An 18,448-nucleotide genomic window follows, 5' to 3' on the forward strand; every position below is an offset into this window, starting at 1 on the left:
CTGATGCAAATAAACTGGTACCGTAATTTAAACTCATAAACTCATTATATTATCAATGCAACTATGAAATATAGCTGCACAGATGACAGACTATGATCAAAATCTTCGTATTATAACAAGAGTAACAAAAAAGCAAGTTTCCTAACAAAATTGTATATTTTTGAGACGATCTTATCCCCAAATTCAGGGACAGAAAACAGAAAAGACCTTATGCTAATGAACATGGTTAATTAATGTTGGGTATCGTAGTAAACTACATGTGACAAACACTTGATGCATGGACAAAAAAACAACAAATGAATGAACAGACGTAAAAGTTCAAAACATAAAATGCTCCCTTATATTTTATATGGGACATAACAACAAGTTGTTTTTAAATGTTCCAGCAACTTTGAAGTTGTTTGATAAAATCATTAGTAGTATGACATTAAAAAAAAACACCAACACCAACAAAACCGTACCGATCTTAGTTCCCCTGAAAGGGTACACATTTAGTTCACATGTTTCATCCTTATTATGGCTTATGGTAAGTAAAAACTCGGAGATATGTCTCATGTTGTGATGTAACAATGGGGCAGATATTTCGACATTGTGTTTATAACAATTTTACCTATATTGTATTGTCTTGATTATCTGTACCCCATCAAGTTTTACTGGCGTCCGTAAATTTTTAGAATGTATAATCTAATTCTTCCAAACGAGTAAATATCAACCATTCACCAGGTAAAAAAAATGAAAAATCAACATGCAGGGGCTGTCGGAATGTTGTTTAAAACACAATTTCGGTACCAAGATCGGAACTGGACAATTGCTTTCCATTCTTTTTGTTAACTGATAAAGTGTAACGTTAACATCTTTTATGAGGCATGAACATCCATCTTTAAAAATTAACCTTGGAGTTTTTGTTTTTGGGTAAAACTAAAAAAAATCACAAATTTGCATTTTCATTTAATAACGGGTCTGTGCACATTTGTGTCTATATGTTCAATCGAAGAAGAAAAAAAAGCTCCAAACAAACGAAAGAGGTTTCTTTTTTTATTTTTAATTCTCTAATCGAAACAGGAATGGACGCAAATATACACCTAATGTGTCTTAATTTACATATACTTAAAAAAAAAGCAAAGTTTCTTGATTAAGTATGCGACGTTTAAAATATCTGAACATACCGTGTGTGGACATTACAGAGTATTGCGAGTATATGTGTTCAACTCTTGCACATATATATTTCTTCAAACAATTTTAAATATGAAATATCAAAACCTTCGTTTTAGATTTTCAATGCTTTTTGCCATTTGCCAGAGTGTTGCAGTGAAAATGTAGTTATCATTTCTGAGGCGATAAGACATATTCTAATACACCTCTCAATCATAGGACACCAGTGAACATTAGCTTAATGACCCTGCTAAGTACTTCCAGATAATTTCTCATACTTCCAAGGGCTTTACACAAATATAATGATTTTATGTAGAACATTGGAATTTATAATGACATAATTTTGATACTCACACACCCAATCACAATGTTCTATAGTGGATTTCCTTCAACATATTAGAGTAGCGGAAAGGGCATTCGAACTATTTACCAATAATACATATAAGGGTTTTAGAATTTTGTGATGTTTTTTTTTCAATTTCAATTACTGTGGTAAGGTGGTAAATAACTATTTGTACGCACAATGTTTCTAAGTTTCCGAAATGAATAAAACACAAGTTTTTAATCCTTTCAATGATATCAAGTATCATAAAGGCAGATTTAAAGCCAAACAAAGTATGGACGGTTGTCAAACAAGCAAACTACATCTCATTTTGTATTATGTTGGAATGATTTTTCAATATGATAGTGGAGTTCATTTCTATTTTATATGGATAAAGTATTGCGTTATTCCAAATATAATTATGACGTCGTCAAAGCATTTATTTAAAGTAGCCTTTTAATATCGTCATTATCATGATAATTTTTTGGACTGGTATTGTGAAATAATTGTAGAAATTTCTGGATCATATATTCGTTACAAAAATACATCACTGTTTGTGATGTCGTAAATTGAAGTTGTTCGTTGTTAATATGCGGTTTACCTATTGTAACGACTATTATATTATCCATTTGTGCGTTTCCTAGTGCTGGGTGTTCTTGAATTGGTTTTGCTGCTGTATTTCTGTCACGTAGTGCTGTCATTTTAGCGATATTTTTTTTATCATTTCTAAATAAGTGGGAAGTTTGGCTAGCCATAAAACCAAGATTAATTCACCATTTTTTTTAAAATGTTTTGTACCAAGTCAGAATTATGGCAGTTCTAATCAAATATTTCATTTTTATGACTGTTGCAGTGGTGTTTGCTTTTGTTGCACTTTGTTTCTTCTGTTGTTCCGGTTTTTTTATCTTATAGTTCATGTGTTTTAGTTTGTTACTCGGATTTGCTTTACTCTGAATCGATAATGAGTAGTATGCAGCTATGCAGCGGTATACTACTGTTGCCTTCATTTATCAGACATATTCAGGTTCTCCGAAAATCAAATTATGTTCTTAGTATGTTTTTCTTATCGAAAATAAATAACATTTCCAAATTAATATCTCTTTTCCAGAAGATAATCTCTCATTCGTTTTTTTTGGGTGTAATGTTAGATAACTAAATTAGAAAATTTATGTCTTCTAAATCAGATATATATGAAGTACGTTGAAATGGTTGATATCACGAATGTATCAAGTTTTACCAAACTTACCTTCTCCGTTTACATGGTGTTCGTCTTTAAGCAATCTTTTTCAATTGTTTAAATAATGTCAACTAGAACATACCCGTTAAATCGCTGGTCCGTGACTGAGTTAAAATATATAACAATGTGTAAGCCTTATTTTAGCCTGGATATTTAGTATTGATATTGCCGTCTGATAAAGTCATGCTGATTATAAGATGCAATATTTTCTCTACTTTCAGAATATTTCTGTTTGAAATTGTCGACCTGGAACTTATCAAGTATTGGTACATGTAATATTCATTATTTGAAAAACGAAAGGCCTGGAATGGAGAACTTTTTTTTATCCAATTGTCCAATATTAGTTACAAATAAAGTTGAATTCTTTAATTCTCTGTTTTACGTCATGCCGTCTAACAAATTGGAAACTGTACCTATACGCCTTATTTTAAGTCTAAACTTTTAGTATTCGTATTGTCATCTTTTAAAGTCATACTGATTAAAATACTACAATAGGAAACGATGTGACAATGATAGAATTTAGTAGTGTCAACCCTGTGATTATGACCCGTGAATATAGCAAATCCTTAATACACCGTTTGGTAGTTTGCCCGTCAGATGCGGAACGTACAGATATGATATAGGTAACAGGTGAATATACTATTGGTATCGTTATTGGATTCGACCCGGAACTTGTTTAATATTGGCAATATTAATTATGTTAAAAACAAAACGGTCTGGAGTGGTTTAATTTTTAATCAACACCATTGTCCTATATAAGCTATCTATAAAGTTGAATTCTTTGATTTGTCGTTTTTACCCATGACGGCTAACAAATTGGACCTCAATATTGTAGTATTATAGATGTTATTCTATTGAAAGTCAATCTTTATTTTGTCTTTCAATGGAAACTAACTTATAAGTTATAGATTTCCGTCCATGCTAAACGTTTTGATTGATAGTAAACAGATAAGTACAAACGGTTCCTCTCTAATCCGCACTGACATGCACACGCAAAGATTAATTTATCAAACTTTGAATTCAAAATAATTCCAAAATGCTAAATACACATGGCCGAGATTATTAAACGTTGCATAAAAGAGGTACCAATCAGGGTTACAGTTTCAATACATCTGCTCTGGACTTGTATTTCAAGTGGATTTGACTATCATAATATGTTAGATCTTCTGTATTTGCATTACATTTGCCAGTAGAGAAAATCATTTCAGATTAAGTAAGTTGTCCCTCTTATGCAGATCAATCATGTATTACTCAGGTTGTATGTTACTTTGATAATCATTCGATTATAACAAACGCCCAACGTTTATATTGAATTAAAGATTTTACGACATAAAGTTCATTTTACACTCATATGACGGGGACAAACTTAAAACTAATTAAAGTCATGAACTTGCCAACTTTTGACCATGAGGGATATCCATGTAGGGAACTACTCTTCGTTGTATCGTTGTGTTTTAATGTTCTATAGTGTATTACTTTCAGGTTTAAATCACATTACATAAATTTTCCTCTTTTTATCAAGTTTTACGATTCTTACGACATCAAGCCGTGTGGTATTTACAACTGATTCACTTGACCAAAAAAAAAATGAAGTATGTAGAACACACATTCGTGTATCATCAGGTTAAGCTAGAAAAGTACAATAACGAGTTTTTGTTGAAGGTTAGACACAAATATATACAGTTTTGGTGCATATTAAATGATGGGTTTGTTTTAATCGACATTGGTATAGACGGGATATGGCGTTATAATTTCACTTTGTGAGCTAGCACAACATTTATTAACTGGTCAGACAAAATTTAAAGACAGTTTGTTAAACATTGAATGCTTTATTCACATACCCGTCAACATAATATTTTTTTTCAATGCTGCCTCTCGAATACTTCTATGTATATAAAGTTCAAAATTTCCTTTGGAATATATAAAAACTCATTATCAAAACAAACTTAATACTGATATTGGTTTATTATGGTGCATTTCAGTCATTAAATAGTACAATTTCCAAGTGTTTGATTCAACTTTTATTCATACCAAATGAACAAATATCTACATATAGGTATTATGTAATGAAGGGTGGAATATTCACACTCATACGACGGGGACAAACTGAAAGTGTGATTATAAAGACGAAAAAACACAACAAAAAAAATAAAGCCTGAGCAGATCGACCCCTACAAATCCTCACGAGAGCTCGTTGTCTTTGAGCAAACACAGCTATCGAATATAAATAGATTGAGACATGGTCTCAATTATTAAGATATCAAATCAACGGTAAAATAAAGGTTTCCCGTTATAATATAATGTTTGCAAGTGTATAGTTTCATCAGCAATATTGATACAGATGTTAAAACAAACTCATACCGTATAATAATATAACAAAGATACATATTTGTCTAACAATTCAAACAATCAGAAATAATAATTTGAATGTAAATATGTAGTCAATGTCAGTTTAAAGACAAATTGAGTTAAATGAATTTCATCACGGTACATCAGTACGCGTCGAGAATGTTTCACTTGCGTACAAAACTCTTGTAAATGAATATTGGGTTTATTGACAAAACATCACTTAATATTATTTAAATACCAAGTTTCTACTTGATAGCAGAGGTAAAATCCTGTTCTACATGTAAATATTTGTTTTACCTTTTCATCGAGAATATAAATATCATAAACTGTTCTCTTCATTAAATAGATCTACGATACATTAAATTCTTACAGATTGAAAAGATAAATTTCGCTCATATAAATAATCAGTTACATATCAAGATTTTTGCTTAATAGAACATTGTATATCAATTGACTTTTATTGTGACAGTGCGATAACATTTCAAACAAAAACAAATGTGGTTGTTATTGGTTTTGATAGGCGGCTACTTATGCACCTTAAATCCGTATATCATAAATATTATGTAAATACGTTTTTTAATTCATTTTTATTATGACATTTTGTCAAGTAATTATATGATACTATGACGAACATGGTTGACTGTGTTACAATAAGGTATTTATATGCAGGGAAAATACACAGACATGACAAACGGTAATAGGAAAATAAAAAAACCAACAAAACAACAATAGTTCCCAATGCAATGTAAATTATTAACTGATAGGCATCATGAAATTGTTTACAAATTTCATCTGGTTGTTCGCTTTTGAGTTTTACACTGACAACTGTAGAGGCTAACAGTAGCTATATTTAAATGTAATTAAATGAGTGATATCATGTATAATCTTCATTATGTCTTATAATGGCATATGTCAGTTTTTGGTTCAAACAGAGACAACTATACATAGATATAATTTAGTTCATGATGCAATAATATTTCTCCTTTGTGTTACACAACTCTACTGCGGTTAACGAGTTGTTTTATGACTCTACTGGTTTATCTTCACACTTACGATTTCCTAATAAAGTATCCTATTCATCTATGTTCACAGTGTTAGTTCAAATATAAAGTAGTGATATAGTGTTGTTTCTTTACTATGTGTTTATAAAACTTACCCCCTATTTTCTCTAAGAGAAACAAATAAAGCAGATTTGTTTTGAAAGATCAAACAGGTCGTGACCCAGTTCATACCTTAGCTTGTGTTTTCCGTCTTCCGTTTTCATTCAGTGAAGTACAGACCAACTGAACAATTTCATTTTCCTCAATACATATCGTGCGAATAATAACAATCATATGAATCTATTTCTTTATAAACTGACTCACAAACTACTTGCATTTTCGGAAGAAGACGAAACTACTAGTTCACGCTGACCTTGTCAAAACATCTATTATATGAAAATATTTACCTACTTTGATTTACTCGTATACTAAATATGTAAGACGTAGTATATCGCCTTCAAGTATATATTTACATACAGGTACATTCATAGGTATGATCAATTTATTTATTTATAAAGACAAAGGAATGTACTCCACTTACTCTGATAGTATGAGGTGTTCAGTGGCGGATTTACCGAGGGGGGGGGGGGCACAGGGGGCATTTGCCCCCCCCAGTTGTGGTCACGAAAATATTTTTTTTATCACATTATTTTCTTGCGACACAATCTTATTATCTAGAGATGCCAGATGTGCGGAAATGTGAATTACCTCACAGCTTGATTTAACTTCCTGACTAGTCGGTTAATTGGCTTTAGTTTCAACACGTGTGATTTATTACCCCTTTACAATTTATCGATCAGCATCGTGTAAATATTGACAGTTATGTGTAATGTCTTTTTCCAAAAGCTTTTATATAAACTAGGTGCCAATTGGTGAAATCTCTGTTTAAAAAAGAAATGACAAATCAAAATAGTTCTTTCATAAAATAATTAAAAATAGATGTTTATTGTCTATAAACACGTGCTGTTTGTTGATATATAGATATGGCGATGTTAAAACAAATATTGCAATTGAAAATTAATGAGAAAAATGATCAACAACTGAATTATGAAGAGACAAATATCCATCCAGAGTTTTTTTGGGAGTACCTCAAACCGACAGAAAAGTGATGAAACTCTAACCACAAGAAATGAAGACTTTACAAATGCCGAATCAGCCGTAAATGAAAGGTTATTGAATTTTCTCACTTTCTCTAGTAATCATTATATTTTCATTTTTTATCCTTTTGAAAAACGAAAGAACGTACAAATCAATTTGTTAAATCGAAATTCACCGTATCATGAGGGTCTGAATGGGGAAAAAGAATAGAAATTCAGAAAGAAAAAAATACATGAAAAATGTGCAAAAAAAATAATTATACAGAATAAAAAGGTGCAAAAGTATAAAGAATATCTGTGGAAGATAACTTGATTAGGCCATACAATACTGATGACAAAAATGAAGGAAACACGTAAGGAATAAAAAAAAATATATAATTGCCGAAAAATTGATAGTTCATTTATTTTATATAAATTTAAATAATCTGTAATAACATATTTATTCATTTGAGCAAAATATTTTCAAATTTTCTTTCAGTCAAAAAGCTGTTGAACAATCAGAGTCCCATACCAGGTCCCAGTGCCTAACTCCAAATAATGTAACTTCTTGGTTTGGTAGAACTTTAAATGATGATGAGAAATACACAATCTACACAAAAGGTGTGACTATTCCTGATACTTTCAAGTTCCCATCTACAAAAATAGCTGATAAAAACAGATGCTTTCGGAAAGAATGGATCTCCAAGTATCCAGGCTTAGTTTATAGCATCGAGGAGGATGGAGCATACTGTCTTCATTGTGTTTTATTTGAGAAGGAACCTGAAAAAAGAGGCAAACTTGTTAATGCCCCTTTCAAAAATTGGAAAAAGGCATTGGAAGTATTTGATGAACATTTTTGGGGGAAAAGTACCAAAAGTTTAAAACGAGGAGGTACAGGATATCAGAGACATATGCAGTGTGTAACAAAAGGTGAAATGTTTCTTCAGCAGATCAATCAACAGACTAATGTACACATGACCCTGAATCATGGTTTAGAGAGCCGCAAGGAGAAACATTTGATGGTTTTGGAATCAATTGTGAAGACCGTCCTTATTTGTGGAAGACAGAACTTTGCTCTTCGAGGCCACAGAGATGATGCAAAGCACATTGTAAAGAAAATACTGCAAATATTGGAAATTTTCAAGCACTTTTGGACTTTAGAATAGATGCCGGTGATAAATTTCTTGTAGAACATTTCAAAACAGCCCACAAAAATGCGACCTACAGGTCAAAGACTGTTCAAAATGAAATTATTGACATTATAGGAAATATCATTAGGACAAAAATAATCAAAGACATATCAGAAAGTGGAGGGATGTTTTCTGTATCGGCAGATGAAGCTAGAGATGTATCCAACACTGAACAGTTAGCTGTGTGTCTACGTTTTGTTGATTTGGCAGGTAATAACTAATATATATCAACTAATACATTGGTTAATCATTTATAAAAAAAATACAATATATGAATGTACAATACAGCTGTTCATGCATGTGTTATATGCAACTACATGTATATTTAAGCAGTTTATCTAACTGCTGTTAATTTATCTGTTTTAACATGTAAACTATATGTGCATGTATAAGATATAAAAGAGTAAAAATAAATAATTAAAATTTATTGAATTAAAGAAGTAGGTCCGGTAAGGGCCCATTTTGGCCTCAAATTTCAGGTTCATCTGCCAAAAGATTTCGGACACTTTTTAAACACTTAAGTGTCTATTTCAGTTGATTCAATTACTTTATGTGAAAGATTTTAACTGAGTTAGTCATTAAAATCGCTCCAATTTAAGCTAAAATTGGAAAAATCTATCAAATATGCCAAAAAATGTCACTTTTTAGATGATTTTTGTCAAAAATAAAACTGGCCGCATCCGTGTTCATCCTCAACCTTTATATATGTTTTGTATTTTCATCAAATACAACTTATATTTCAATATTAAGAATGAACACGAATGCGGCCACTTTCATTTAAGACGGAAACCGTCTAAAATTTAACTAAAATGCTCAAATTATGAAGATTTCAGTAATTTAGCATGACTTCATGATGCTAGTACCCGATACATATGCACTGTATTGTCAAAAACAGCCCATATTCATGTAGCAGAAGCATTCTACCGGACCTACTCCTTTCTATTTTAAAGGTGTCATTAGAGAAGAGTTTGTTGACTTCATAGAAGTGAGCGAAGATACAAGTGGAGAAAGACTATCCAATGAGCTACTGAAGCTGCTTCCAGAAATTGGACTAGATTTAAATTTGATGAGGAGCCAATATTATGACGGTGCAGGTAAATTTCATTTAGTATACCTCAGTGTATTAACAGTCGAATTTGTTTCATGATGAATATACTGTAAGCATAGTTTTGTTACTATTTTGACATGCTCTCAAATTCATTGCTCCTGTCATTGTATTTTTTAAATGATGTGGCAGTGCCCATTCACATATATATACTTTTCTCCAGGTAATATGACTGGACATTTGAAAGGAGTTGGTCCCAGAACTCAAAGGATATACCCAAAGGCATTATACTTTTGGTATACAGCTCACCAGCTAAACAGATGTATAGTTGCTGCTGCTAACATTCCATGTGTCAGGAATATGATGGTAACTGCAGATAAGGTATACAATTTATGCATTTCTATTAATTCCTCATATGATAATACTATAATTTTGTTTTGGTGATAAACCAGTAATTAAATGTGCAACACATGTATTGCTTGATTATTTTGATCAACCTATTAGTCTTTATCTTTGACAGGTAGTCAAGTTCTTTAATTGGTCTCCTAAAAGGCAATCATTCCTAGAGGACCAGCTCCAACATTATAGAAATGAAACCAAAAGAATGAAATTGAAGGAGTTATGCAGAACCAGATGGGTGGAGAGACATGATGCTTTTGAGATTTTTTGGGATTTCCTTCCAGCAATAATAGAAACCATGGAAAAGATCAAATCAGTGGACAAAAGCCCAGTTGCCATTAGTGACACACAAAGTCTAGAAAACAACATAACATCCTTTCAATTTCTAGTCTCCCTGCTTGTGACAATGAGATGTATTGGATACCTGAAACAACTTAGTACATCACTTCAAGGTACTTGCAGTTACTGTCTAAGGGAAACAACTCTTATTTAATTTGATATTGTGAAGAAGCAAAACAAAAACAGAAACTATTTGTTTTTATCAATTTATTTACATTACAAAAAGAACATGTTACCAACAACAACATATTGTTATTAGAATTCAAAATCATAAACACAAAATTAAACATGCTGATTGATTTTTTCAATAACTACAGAAAAAAAGGGAGATAACTCAAATACTGTATTCACAGATCTGATTTAATTGGTAACTAATTAAAGAATTAACCAAATATTTTTTTTCTTTAGGTAGAGCTGTTGATGTTGTAAGTGCCCTTGAGTCAGTGAGCCTTGTCAAGGAAGCTTTACAGGATGTAAGAGACAATATTGGTGAATTTCATGCTAAGTGGTTTTCAGAAATATTGAAGATGGCGGATGATCTAGATGTAACCCCATATAAACCAAGGACATGTGGCAGGCAGACAACAAGATCAAATGTGCCATGTGAATCAACAGAGGATTATTACAAGAAAACAATTGCTATCCCTCTGTTTGATCCCATTTTAACAGAAATAAATTCAAGGTTTGGTGACCTGCAAATCAAGGCATCCATGGGACTTCAGGTAATACCCGCCATGATTTCTCAATCCTCAACTCATGATTTTGAGTATTTTGTGGATGATTTACCATCTCCTTCAACACTGGAGCAAGAAATGCATATGTGGAAGTTAAAATGGGCAAATAAGTCTGATCCACCTTCAGATATTAACACATCATTACAAAACTGTAACTCTATTATATTTCCTAATGTGCACCAAATTTTGAAAATTTGTGGAACATTTCCAGTAACCTCATGTGAGTGTGAGAGAAGTATCAGTAGACTGAGACTTGTGAAGACATACTTACGATCAACAATGTCAACAAGTAGGTTATCGTCCCTAATCATGATGTATGCCCATAGGAACATGACTGTAAATCCAAAGGAGGTGGTGATGCAGTATGCAAGGAGAAATCCTAGGAGAATCGTGCTATCAGACATTCTTGTAGATTAACTTTATTGAACATACTTTATTGTACACATGCTTATATGCCTCTTGTTTCAATTAACATATATAAATATTTATACAAATATTTTCATGGTGCCCCCCCCCCCAGTCATCAAGGTTCTGGATCCGCCCCTGGGTGTTGCATCAAGAATAAACTCATCATAGATACCTGGATTGAAATGTTATATTTGCGCCAGACGCACTTTTTGTCTACAAAAGACTCATTAATGCCGCTTGAATAAAAAAATTATAAATGCCAAATAAAGATGAAGAGCATTGCGGTATGGCATGGTACATTTGTAGTGGTTGCAAAAATTTGATATTTTTCCCTTAAATGCAATTTTTCTTATTTAATTGTTATATTTCTTCATTTAAATGCAATATTTCTTATTTAATTTGTATATTTCTTCATTTAAATGCAATATTGTTTCATTTGAATGAAATATTTTTTATTCAAATGGTATAATTTTAATTTTTCATTCAAATGCAATATTTTTTATTCAATTGGTATAAAATGTCATTTTTTTTTTTTTTTTTTTTTTATTTATATGCAATAATTGCATTATGGGAAATTCTTTAACGTCATAAGGTCAAATAAGCAACAACGTTTGTGATTGGTCGGTAATTGTTTGGATTTCTCCCCTTTCTTTCTAATCATGGGATGACAAAAAAATTACAAAACGCGTCGGAATATCGCCCCGCTTACTAAATCTGGCGTTCGTGCGAATCCTGCACTGGCTGTTAAAATCTTGTGGTCATAAATAGTTTATTTCTATTTGAAATTTCGATTGTCAAAACGTTCGGTCCACTTTTCAAAAATGTTCATTGTATATGGATTTATATGCAAGTATACCGTATTTTTAAATAGATTAGATACCGTTGGTTTTCCCGTTTGAATGGTTTTACACTAGTCATTTTTGGAGGACCTTTATAGCTTGCTGTTCGGTTTGAGCCAAGTCTCCATGTTGATGACGTTACTTTGACCTATAATCAGATACTAGTAATGGTTTACATTTACAAGTGATGACTTGGATGGAGAGTTGTCTCATCGGCACTCATACATCTGCATACAACGTAAACCAGACGTTTCTCAGACTGTTTCTTTTTTTATCAAATCCTTTGCCGCGCGTTGTATACTGATTGATAACTCAGTGTGGGAAAAAGATTTATTTCAGTACTAGTTGTAATTAACTTTGAGCAAACTTCCAGCAAATGCAAATACTCTTATGTCGGTGCGTTGTGTCTATTGTTTTAATGTTAGTGTTTGTGTGTGTCTCGTACCGAACTTTTGGTTTAATATAATTGCAACTGATTTGTGCAGGTTGTTGTTTTTATTGTTCTGTTACAAATGTACACCACTGTCCCAGCTTCGAGTGGTTGAGTGCTCACAAACATGTTATTGGACTGTTACACCGCTGTCCCAGATTAAGGGAAGGATTGAGATCCCGCTAACATGTATAACCCCGCCACATTCTGCATGTTTATGCTTGTCCAAAGTCAGGAGCCTGTAATTCAGTGATTGCCGTTTGTTGCTTTGTTATACATATTTTTTTATTTTTTATTTTATTGTACATTAGTTTGGCCGTTTGAATTGTTTTACATTTGTGATTTTGGAACCTTTTATAGCTGACTCTGCGGTGTAATCTTTGCTTATTGTTAAAGAACGTAGGGTGACAATGCTCTTCAACTTCGTACTTTATTTGGCATTTTTAACTTTTTTGGATTCGAGCGTCACTGATGAGTCTTTTTTTTAGACGAAACGCGCGTCTGGCGTATATACTAAATTTAGTCCTTGTATCTATGATGAGTTTATTTATAGCTGTTGATTTCTGTGTCATTTGGTCTCTTGTGTAGAGTTGTCTCATTTGTAATCATACCACATCTTCGTTTTTATATCAACCCTACCATATTCTTTTTTTGCAGGTCAACCTGTAGTTAGTGGTTCTAATTGGTTCCTGTCTGGACTCATATTTGAGATTTTGTAAATTGATTTGTTATGTATAATTTGGCTGTTAGTTTTTTCGTTTGAATTGTTCACACTTTTCATGTTGGGCCTTTTATAGACGACTTTATAGTTTTAAGTTTTTGTCATTGTTGAAGGCCTTACGATTGTCTATAAATGCTTACATCCACTTCATATTGGAACTCCGGTGGATAGTTGCCTTATTAGCAATCATATTCAATTTCTTCGCTTTTATATTATATATTACCTGACCTCTTAAAGTCGTGTTTTTCTGAAAAAGCATGACATATTTGTCACTGGACGTTAAAATTAGCAACAAACAATTAAGAGGATAAATAAGAGGAAAAACATGTGATATTTATTTATTTGTTGGGGTGGGGCAGAAGGATTTCATATATGAATATGGTTGCCTGGTAAGAGCTGAAAATAGACATGATTAGCGACAGAATAAAATGATTAATAATGCCCTCTCTACCCTACCCCATCCTTCATCTATAAATCTAAATCGACCACCACGAAATAGCCTAATAGTGTAAAAAGTAGCGTTAAACACCAATCAATCAAAATCCCTACCCTAGAATATCAAATAATCGTCCCTTCACTGTAATTGTCCGTGTAGTTCTTATATTTATCCAGCTTATTGTCCTTCAGGGATGTCATACTAAGTCTGTCATACCATCAAAACGTTTATAAAACAGCTCACTTTCTAATATATCTGCATTCATAAATTTATCAATTTCATTTAGACTAAACGACGCAAATTTGTTATGTGTCTCCTCCGTCTAAATAACCTATCAAAAAAGAAGAGGTGGAATTCGAAGAGACCATGGAGATCTTCCCAATGCAAAAATAACAGAAATGTACTTCTTCAGGCTCACGTCCGAAGAACAAAAAAAAGAACCCAATTTATATGTTTTAAAAACGCCTTCCCTTACCCTACACCTTATATATATAAAAACATATATAAAATCATCAAAACTAAAATGCTATTGTATTTTTATAACAACTACTTTATTACCTGACCTGGGTCTAATGACATCTATCTTTAAGTTCTATATGGAACGCTAAAACCGTCTTGTTATGACCATTTTCATTATATGATGTGCATTTAATTTTATATGATGTGCAATTGTCATTATATGATGTGCATTTACTTTTACATGATGTGCACTTGTCATTATATGATGTGCAAACACCTTTATATGACGTGCAAAAATGCTTATATTATGTGCAAGTATCTATATATCTTTATAAATTACAAAGGTGTCAGTATTCACCTCAGAAACTTACAAAACCTTTGAATAGACTTATTAAGAAGGGATATAATTACGATACTCTTGTCAAGTCATTAAAGATTGCATATTTTGGCGTTAATATTGAGTCACTGATAAGGTCTTTGCATCGGAACTAAACACATTTATTCTAAAAACAGTTGTTGGCATGACACAGGTTATGTTCTTCTCATATATGTTATGATGGTATGATACTAACCCCCTAACGGGAAGGATTGTGCCTGATGTTCATATGATGAAATCATAATCTTTCAGTCAGTTTAATTGAAGTCTGGAGCTAGCATGTCAGTTAACTGCTAGTAGTCTGTTGTTATTTATGTATTATTGTCATTTTGTGTATTTTCTTTGGTTACATCATCTGACATCAGACTCGGACTTCTCTTGAACTGAATTTTAATGTGCGTATTGTTATGCGTTTACTTTTCTACATTGGTTAGAGGTATAGGGGGAGGGTTGAGATCTCACAAACATGTTTAACCCCGCCACATTTTTGCGCCTGTCCCAAGTCAGGAGCCTCTGGCCTTTGTTAGTCTTGTATTATTTTAATTTTAGTTTCTTGTGTACAATTTGGAAATTAGTATGGCGTTCATTATCACTGGCCATGGACTAGTATATATTTGTTTAGGGGCCAGCTGAAGGACGCCTCCGGGTGCGGGAATTTCTCGCTACATTGAAGACCTGTTGGTGACCCTCTGCTGTTGTTTTTTATTTGGTCGGGTTGTTGTCTCTTTGACACATTCCCCATTTCCATTCTCAATTTTATTAATTTTGCATACTTGTATTTATACAATCTGCAAAGTTTGCCATTGATACATATAGTTATGCAGCATAGCTTCATTGTATAATAAATCCAGTAATTTCGGTTTTTAACTAATATCTGTATTTACAAAATTTAATGGAGTTACTTTTTAAAAGAATTGACATAATTTTTTATATGTTGAAATTGTATATGTGTGAGAGAATTTATCCTCCACCAAATGAAATACTGCTTGTTAATCAGTAAATATTCTATATAATATAAATGTAATTTCATGGTAAGTATATTTAACCAAATTTCATATAAAATGGTAATTTTTGAATTCTCAAGAAGAGATTTTATATGAATTTATAGGGTTAAATATACTTACCACAATCAACCACCACCCTTGGAATAAATTAAGTTTTTTGTTCACTTAATTGAAATTAATCAATTAAGCGACAAATTAAAACTAAAGCTAGTGTATGTTACACAGGTGAACTATGACGTAGGTGAGTACATCTCATGGATGTAATTTTTAATCACCTAGTTAATTGCGATGAGAACATGTTGTGAAAGCAAACATATTTAAAAATTCCCACATCTGTAATAAATCCTTTTTTTTTTTTTTTACATTTGTACAATAAAAACCTCACATCTGAACGTTTCGTCTGCATTTTATACACTTAATTGAGATTGTCTCATTGTTTTGGTTGAATATACATGTACAAGTATTGTTATGCATGGTGGACATGAATGCTATAGTCCCGATTAGAGTGTTGTAGAGTTCCTGATAATCAATAGTTGTTGTAATTGTTCTTCAGTTGATTGTTTAGTGTTTGAAGACTTACTCGGTTACCGTTTACGACAACATTTTTGATTGTATTATATGTATATTGGGTAGGTCGGATTCTATTAATCTATCGGTATCTGTTTCATTGACAAGTAATCGACAAGTTGTGTAGTAAACTGTTAGTGTATAGACGTTGGTTTGGTCTATGTACATACGAAAAATTATGCTTAAAACATAGCCTTTCTTATCCTAGTCTGGTATAGTTGGTACATTATTTTTTTCAGTTATCCCATGCCTTCTGTTTTATAGTGTTCTTTACAATAAGGATGTTAAACCAACAGCTTTCTGTATTAAGTCTGAAATTTTACTAAGCCAAGCTCTTTTTATATGTGTTCCGTTGGTATATATGTTGTAGTTCAGGTATTTTTTTAGTGGGTTGCTTTTCTCTCTTTGTATATGTCGCCTACTTTGTAAGTCGTTTGATAAACAGGGAGATTTAGTCCCGAGAGTACAATTCAAATACTTTATGCCGTCAATAAGTTTGAGTATTTGTTGTTTTCGTTGTGCTCTGTATATCTATGTACAATATATTATTAAGTCACTAATTCGCTATGGTTGTTACTGCTAACTTTGTGATTACTCTGTTTTTGGCTATTTTCTGATTATATTTAATGAAGGATACGGTGGTATTCGAGTATTGTAATTTTATAACGTAAAATTTTCTTCACTTTTCTTTACACACGTGAAATCTATTCAAAATGAGTTAAATTGTATCGTCGTTTGTAGATGTAATAGAAATGTAACCGTTCTTATCCGTTGTAGTGAGGTAACAAATAGCTGATATAAACACTGATATCCCCGACTAGTTGGATCTTGTGATCAATATTTGTTTCGTACCATTTTAATGGCTATAAGAGATTATGATTGGCGTTAAATGTTGTCTACCACTTAGAGGTTTGCCTGAAATTTGCAAGTATTTTATCAATTGTGCCTCTGTTGTAAATTGTTGATATAGTTATACTATATACAGCTAGTATGCTTTAGTTAATATTCAGTTGGTCTATAAAAGTTTGAGCTTAAGCAGTTATCTATGCATCATATATAGTCCAAAATAAAATGTGGCCCTGCTAAAATCCTATGTAAAAGTATAAGACTGACGAATCTAAATTTTTTAACACTTTCGAGACCAAACGTTCAAGGATCGTACGACAATAGTACTATCAGCAAATATCGCATGCCATCTGATACTGAGGATACCCGTGGGGAATAAAAACCCCACTAGCAGTGGCACAGATATCTACTAGTAATAATAATTTACACACGGTCATTCGCAGTTTGAAAATATTCTCAGAATGTATAAAAAGTAATAAAAAAACGGATGATTAATTGTTAAATAAAGTGTATTTATACTTTCTTACAATGAAAGTTCATCAAGATTAGTTGCTAGGGAATCAGTCTTAAATTTCTTTAAAAATTTGTTGAATTTTAAACATGGCCGCAATGCGTGGTCCTCTTTTTCCGATAAAAAGTTCTCAATAAAAGGTAAAATTCGTTTTACCGAAGCTTAAAAATGAATTAGTAGGTGTAATGCAGGGTCACTTATGACATAAAAGCATTTTCTGCAACTATTGTCTGTACCAAAAAATCTATTTTCCAGTCACATATAAAACCATAACCGTCACCAGTAGAAACACCCGATAAATCATTCTCGAAAAAGATTATAGAACTGTTTTTTCCTTATTATTTCTTATTAATTCATCATAAATTATTGCCATTAAACAACATCGAAATGCTAATAATACCATTAAACGATACATCACTGAACAAATATTAAAAGAAATCAAAGTTATAAAATTAAAAAAAAATATCTTATATTCTACACCTTATTTAACTAACTTTTTTTTTTTAATTAACAGACTTTTTTGGCAGTTTTAAAATAAAATAAAATATGAGATTAAAACAAATTTAAAGTCTACTTTAAATTGAATTGATATTTAGAAATTTATTGCTTAAACTGAATTTTAAGTAAATGTAGTGTAAATTTAATATTTACAAATTGTTTAAACTAATACAAAGTTTGGAAATTTGAAAATTATATTAGCTTTAATATGAATTTTAATAACCAATTAAATGCACCCGTTCATGCAGCGTATATTGATATAACCAGTTGTATCACGACATGTAGGTATAACCTTATTGTTCATTTAGCAATCTATTGAGATATAAATGATATAACGCATCTAAGACTATATATTCATCAACAACAACACAACATGATGTTAATTTAACAAAATATTTCGAAGTAAAAGATAAACAATGACAAAATCAAATACTCAAGAACCACCCAATATGGCGTCTTATGCTGATGCA

At 31.9% G+C, this 18,448-nt stretch overlaps 1 protein-coding gene and 1 long non-coding RNA gene across 2 annotated transcripts; both read left to right on the top strand.

Moving 5' to 3' along the window:
- The first annotated feature begins 6,741 nt into the window (after positions 1 to 6,741).
- On the top strand, positions 6,742 to 9,445 carry LOC143043534 (uncharacterized). The gene is made up of 3 exons (XR_012968446.1): positions 6,742 to 7,269; positions 7,676 to 8,576; positions 9,317 to 9,445. It is a non-coding gene; the product is annotated as an uncharacterized LOC143043534 (long non-coding RNA).
- A 481-nt stretch (positions 9,446 to 9,926) lies between these two features.
- On the top strand, positions 9,927 to 11,305 carry LOC143043535 (52 kDa repressor of the inhibitor of the protein kinase-like). The gene is made up of 2 exons (XM_076215806.1): positions 9,927 to 10,262; positions 10,558 to 11,305. The coding sequence occupies exons 1-2, from the start codon at positions 10,016 to 10,018 to the stop codon at positions 11,298 to 11,300; spliced, it is 990 nt and encodes a 329-aa protein (XP_076071921.1). The 5' UTR covers positions 9,927 to 10,015; the 3' UTR covers positions 11,301 to 11,305.
- Positions 11,306 to 18,448: the final 7,143 nt, after the last annotated feature.

This window comes from Mytilus galloprovincialis, chromosome 8, assembly GCF_965363235.1.
Source record: "Mytilus galloprovincialis chromosome 8, xbMytGall1.hap1.1, whole genome shotgun sequence".
In the NCBI taxonomy this organism is placed as follows: domain Eukaryota; kingdom Metazoa; phylum Mollusca; class Bivalvia; order Mytilida; family Mytilidae; genus Mytilus; species Mytilus galloprovincialis.

Excerpts from the sequence above, each read along its gene's own strand:
- LOC143043535 (XM_076215806.1), top strand. The coding sequence starts at position 10,016 with ATGAAATTGAAGGAGTTATGCAGAACCAGATGGGTGGAGAGACATGAT. Across the intron at positions 10,263-10,557 it reads ACTTAGTACATCACTTCAAG|GTAGAGCTGTTGATGTTGTA; the intron begins GTACTTGCAGTT and ends TTTTTTCTTTAG.